A 5,292-nucleotide genomic window follows, 5' to 3' on the forward strand; every position below is an offset into this window, starting at 1 on the left:
TCACTCCATTTTGTTCTTCAACTTAAGGCTCTCTGTAGCTTGAGGAAATGCTGCAATCTTCCCATAGTTCATATCTGAATTCAAGGTAGTTGTAGCGGCCTCATTGATAACTAAGGGGCTAAGGCCCTGCACAAATTGGCGCACTCTAGCCTCCATAGTAGGCAACATGAGAACGACATATTTTGACAGACGCGCGAACTCCATGTGATACTCCCACACACTCTTACTACCTTGTTTAAGGTTCTCAAACTCTGTGGTAAGGGCTGCCCTAGTCTCGGCAGGAAAGAAATGGTCCATGAAAGCGTCAGCAAACTCACTCCACCTCGCTGGAGGGCTCCCCTTCTCCCGAGAGTCCTCCCACATCTCAAACCAAGAATAAGCCACCCCTTTCATGCGATAGGTGGCCAACTCCACTCCCTCCGCCTCAGTAGCGTGCATAACCTGGAGAGTCTTATGCATCTCATCAATGAAGTCCTGTGGGTCCTCCTCGAGATTAGCACCCGTGAACACTGAAGGATCCAACTGAAGAAAACTGTTCACCCTAGAACCAATAGAATCCCCTTGTTGGCTAGAAGAAATGGGTGCAAGATTTGATCTCTAGGCCTGAGAAGCCACTATCTGTGTTAGCATCTGAATGGCTCCCCTAAGATCCTCGTGAGAAATACCATAACCAAAAGTTGGGGCTGGAGGTGGAACAGAAATATCAGTTGGAGGAACCGTTGCACCCTCAGTAGGTGCAGGAACTGGTGTGGCCTGGTCCGGTGTAGTGGAATCAGGCAGTGTAGTAGTCCGGGGATTATCCTCGCCCCTCGGATATTCACTCACATCATCAAATAAAGGGTCAACTACCACTCCTAAGGCGGCATTGACTCATTGGCCGGTTCTTGCTCTCTTCTTAGGTTCCATGTACTGAAAGTTAAAGGAATGCACGAATTAGAGGAGGAATAATTTCACAATCATTTTCATCGCACGATCTAGAATATCAAAGAATGGTATTATTCCTAGATGTCCAAGTAGCCTCCAACTTATAGATGTGGTCGACAATACACCGATAAGGAGGACTCTACTAGACATGGCTCTGAGACATCCTAGGGCACTTACCTTTTCAATCAATCATCTCACTTCATACTTTTTTCACATCTTTTCAATTCATTGGCATGAGTGGCCTCAATTATAAAGTCATTCTTGGCACTTGGCCGTATTGCATAATCCCAGATTCCCCTTTCCACATTCAAACATCATTATTATCATCAACAACAATAAGGCCTACCATTTAAGGCATTAGTACACATATGAGCAATTTGGGAGTCCTAAGCACATAGAGGCTTTTCATACAATTTGGCATAACAACCTTTATTCGATCTCGACATGAAGTCTTAACATTCTAACACATATTCCACATTTTGAACACGTCCTCAAATGGAAAGATGACATGATGAAGCATTTAGAATAAATATTGAACATACATCCTTCATCACAACCACATTAGGAATAGCCAATTCAATAATGTTCAATTTGGGGCTTACACCAATTACAAGAACACCGTGGGATTCGATTCTAAGAAGAAGGGGGTTTAGCCAACATACCTCAATTGAGCTTCCTTTATACTCTAAAACATTTCGGAATTCTTAGCACTTCGGTCTATTTTAGAAATATAACAAGTTGGACAAAAATTAGGAAGATGGCCATGATTCTACCTCATTTGAGCACATTATCAAACACTAGGTATGCATTAATGTTTTAAGGCCCTTCTAGGAAAGATTCTATCATTCCTCAACCAGTTCTCTACCATTGTTTTAGCTTACAACCTTCCCACATACTTCAAGAATACCTGCATGCAAGATAACAAACCCCACACCCAACAATTGTCTTTCTAATTATCCCCCTTTTAGTAGATTCTCTAAATTAAGACCTAGGGCATAGATTTTACCTTTAAGATGAGGACTTTCTTGATAATCTTAAAAGATTGAGCATGAATTGTTGTATATTAGGTTGAAGGTTACTTTCCCACTCTAAGAACTCTTTCTCACTCTTAAAAATCCTAAGGCTGATTGTGCAACAAAAGTGCAGCCCACAAAATGGTTATGCGATCGAATAATTGGCCGCGAAATTGTCATCAAAATGGCCCAAGTAGTTGCTTCACTCTGCGGCCCGCAGAGTGATTATGCGGCCGCATAATGGGCCACAGAAATGCCTATTTTTGCAAAATATTTTCCTTCAACTCCCCAGCGCACTGTTCAATCCAAAAAGTTTGAACCGAAGAATTTCTACTATTATTAATCTCTACTCCTACCCGGCATCACGTAACCCCGGTTTTTAGGAAATATTTTATGTGGCCTTACATGAAGTCCCTACACTACCTGCTCTGGAGTACGGGCAATAGGGGTATGAGTACCTCCCCCGGCCTGAGAAGTGGTTGGTGCGGCCTGAGCCGAAACCACCTGAGCAAGGCAGTGCAAACTGTCAATATCTAGGCTAAAGCCTCCTGAAGGCTTGGAATTACAATAGGCACAGCTGGTGCCTGAGCTGGTCCCGCCGGCTCAACTATATCTGGAATCTGCTCCTGAGCTGGAGCAACTGGTGGTGCTACAGGTGCTGCTCTAACTGTTGTACGAGCTACACCTCTACCTCTACCTCGGCCTCGGCCTCTACCACGGCCCCGGCCTCTCGGGGCCCTAACTGGTGGCACTGGTGTCTGACCGTCCGATCCGGTAGTACGTGTCCTCACCATCTATGAGAGAATAGAATAACAGAAATTTAGTTTCTGGAATCAACAAATTCGCACGATAGAATACAAGAAAGTGAAATTTCTCCTAAGGGTTTGGCAGCCTCTCAAAGATAAGTACAGATGTCTCTGTACCGATCCATAATACTCTACTAAACCTACTCATGACTCGTGAGACCTATGTAACCTAGGATCTAATCCCGACTTGTCACGACCCAAAATTCACACCTGTCGTGATGGCCCCTATCTCAATACTAGGCAAGCCGACAACATCAATGACCCATATTTTTCTTTTAAATACTGAAAACTTAATAATTAAGTTTAAGAGAAAATCCCACAAATATTGGATATAAATATACTCCCAAAACCCGGTGTCACTTAGTACATGAGTATCTAAATGATAACAAAGTTTGACTGCTAAAAATACTGTCTAAAAATTTAGAACAGTACAAAAACTAAAAGGTAAGAGAGTCAAGGTCAGCGAATGTCAAGCAGCTACCTCGATAATCTCCAACAAATAAAACTCCGAAAACTAGTAATCGTCGTATCCGGAAGTACCTGGATCTGCACACGAGATGTAGGGTGTAGTATGAGTACAACTAACTCAGCAAGTAACAATACTAAATAAAGAACTGAAAGTAGTGATGAGCTTCACAATTGTGTCTGATTACAGTAATTTCCAACATAATAAGGTAGGCATGCTTTCAAGTTCAATATTTAAGGTCAAAACAGTAATTTTATGTCATGTTCAACTGAACATAATATAATATCTCTCAGAAATTTTTAAAACAGTGATATATGACAGTTGAAGTGCAACAATAATGAAATCAAATGCATCCTCTCAAGACCACAGTTACTCAGCCCTTCCACTAGCTCAACACTCAGCATTCGCACTCAGTAGGTACCTGCGCTCACTGGGGGTGTGTACAGACTCCGGAGGGGCTCCTTTAGCACAAGTGCTATAATCCGCACGGTTAACTTACGTGTTGCACGGACAACTCACGTGCTATAGTATCAATATCTAGATCCGCACGGATAACTCACGTGATACACGGACAACTCACGTGATGCACGGATAACTCACGTGCTATAGTATAATATATGGATCCGCATGGACAACTCACATGCTACACGGACAACTCACGTACTATAGTATAATATCTGGATCCGCACGGACAACTCACGTTTGCATGGACAACTCACGTGCTATAGTATAATATATGGATACGGACAACTCACTTGCGGCACAGACAACTCACGTGCTATAGTATAATATCTCACAATTAGTCCCTCGGCCTCACTCAATCATAAATCTCTCCAGTCTCTCGGGCTCTCAATAATCATGAAAATCTGCCCAAACAACAACGATATGATGCATCAATAATGAACAATAGAGACTGAGAAAAAATAAATAAGTAAACTGTGACTGAGTACAAAACAACAATTTAGCAGATAGTTCAACATGTACACGACCTCTGTGGGTCCCTACAGTGCCAACACATAATCTAAACATGATTTGTGGTTCAATTTCTCTACTACATGGAGAATGTCCAAATAACAACAGATTATTCAACTACATAGTTTTATGGAATTTGACCAAGTCATAATTCCTACGGTGCACGCCCACACGCCCGTCACCTAGCATGTACGTCACCTCAAAACCGATCACATAACGCATAATCCGGGATTGCATACCCTCAGGACCAAATTTAGAACTGTTACTTACCTCAAACTGCGTAATTCTTTATTCTGATATGCCTTTGCCTCACGAATCAGTCTCTAAACGCCTTGAATCTAGTCACAAATACATCGATTCAGTCAATACAAATTATAGGAATTGATTCCATATGAAAATATTAATTTTTCAAAAAAATTCGAAATTACACCCAAAAATCACCCGCGGGGCCCACGTCTCAACAAAATATGAACGCCCATTCAACCACGAGTCTAGCCATACATATTTTGCCAAATTCCAACATCAACTCGACCCTCAAATCTTCAAATTAAACTAAGAGGATTTTCTAAATGTTTCAACTTAATTCACCCATTAAATGTTAAAAATGACTCTGGATTCAGGTAATTTGACCAATATTGAGTTAAGAACACTTACCCCATTGTTTTCCTTGAAAATATCCCAAATATATCCTATTCCCGAACTCCAATTCGTCAAAAATGGAAAATGGGACGAAATCCCATTTTTAGAACTTAAACTCTCTGCCCAGACATCGCGAAGTATAATTCTCCCACTGCCCACATTAACCTTACGCGATCGCGGACCTGTCCACGCGATCGTGAAGCTCATTCTCATAGGCCTATGTGATCACGGACTCGTCCACGTGATCGCGAAGCATAAATACGTGACCTCCACTTCTGCTCCACTTACTCTACGCGAACGCAACCTTCTTCACGCATTCGCGAATCACAAGCTTCCACAGCTACGCGATTGCAAAGCTCTTCATGCGATCGCAAAGAACAATTTCTCCACTGACCCAACTAAGCCTATGCGATCACAGACATTCTCACGCGATCGTGTAGAAGGAAACCAGATACAGATATCAGAAAATTTC

The 5,292-nt window shown here is 42.1% G+C and overlaps 1 protein-coding gene across 1 annotated transcript; it reads right to left on the reverse strand.

Annotated features, from left to right (window-relative positions):
• On the reverse strand, positions 1-4,840 carry LOC138910302 (uncharacterized). The gene is made up of 2 exons (XM_070201532.1): positions 4,836-4,840; positions 1-568 (listed from the first exon to the last, which is right to left on the reverse strand). The coding sequence occupies exons 1-2, from the start codon at positions 4,838-4,840 to the stop codon at positions 1-3; spliced, it is 573 nt and encodes a 190-aa protein (XP_070057633.1).
• Positions 4,841-5,292: the final 452 nt, after the last annotated feature.

Source organism: Nicotiana tomentosiformis, chromosome 4 (genome assembly GCF_000390325.3).
Source record: "Nicotiana tomentosiformis chromosome 4, ASM39032v3, whole genome shotgun sequence".
Classification (NCBI taxonomy): Eukaryota; Viridiplantae; Streptophyta; class Magnoliopsida; order Solanales; family Solanaceae; genus Nicotiana; species Nicotiana tomentosiformis.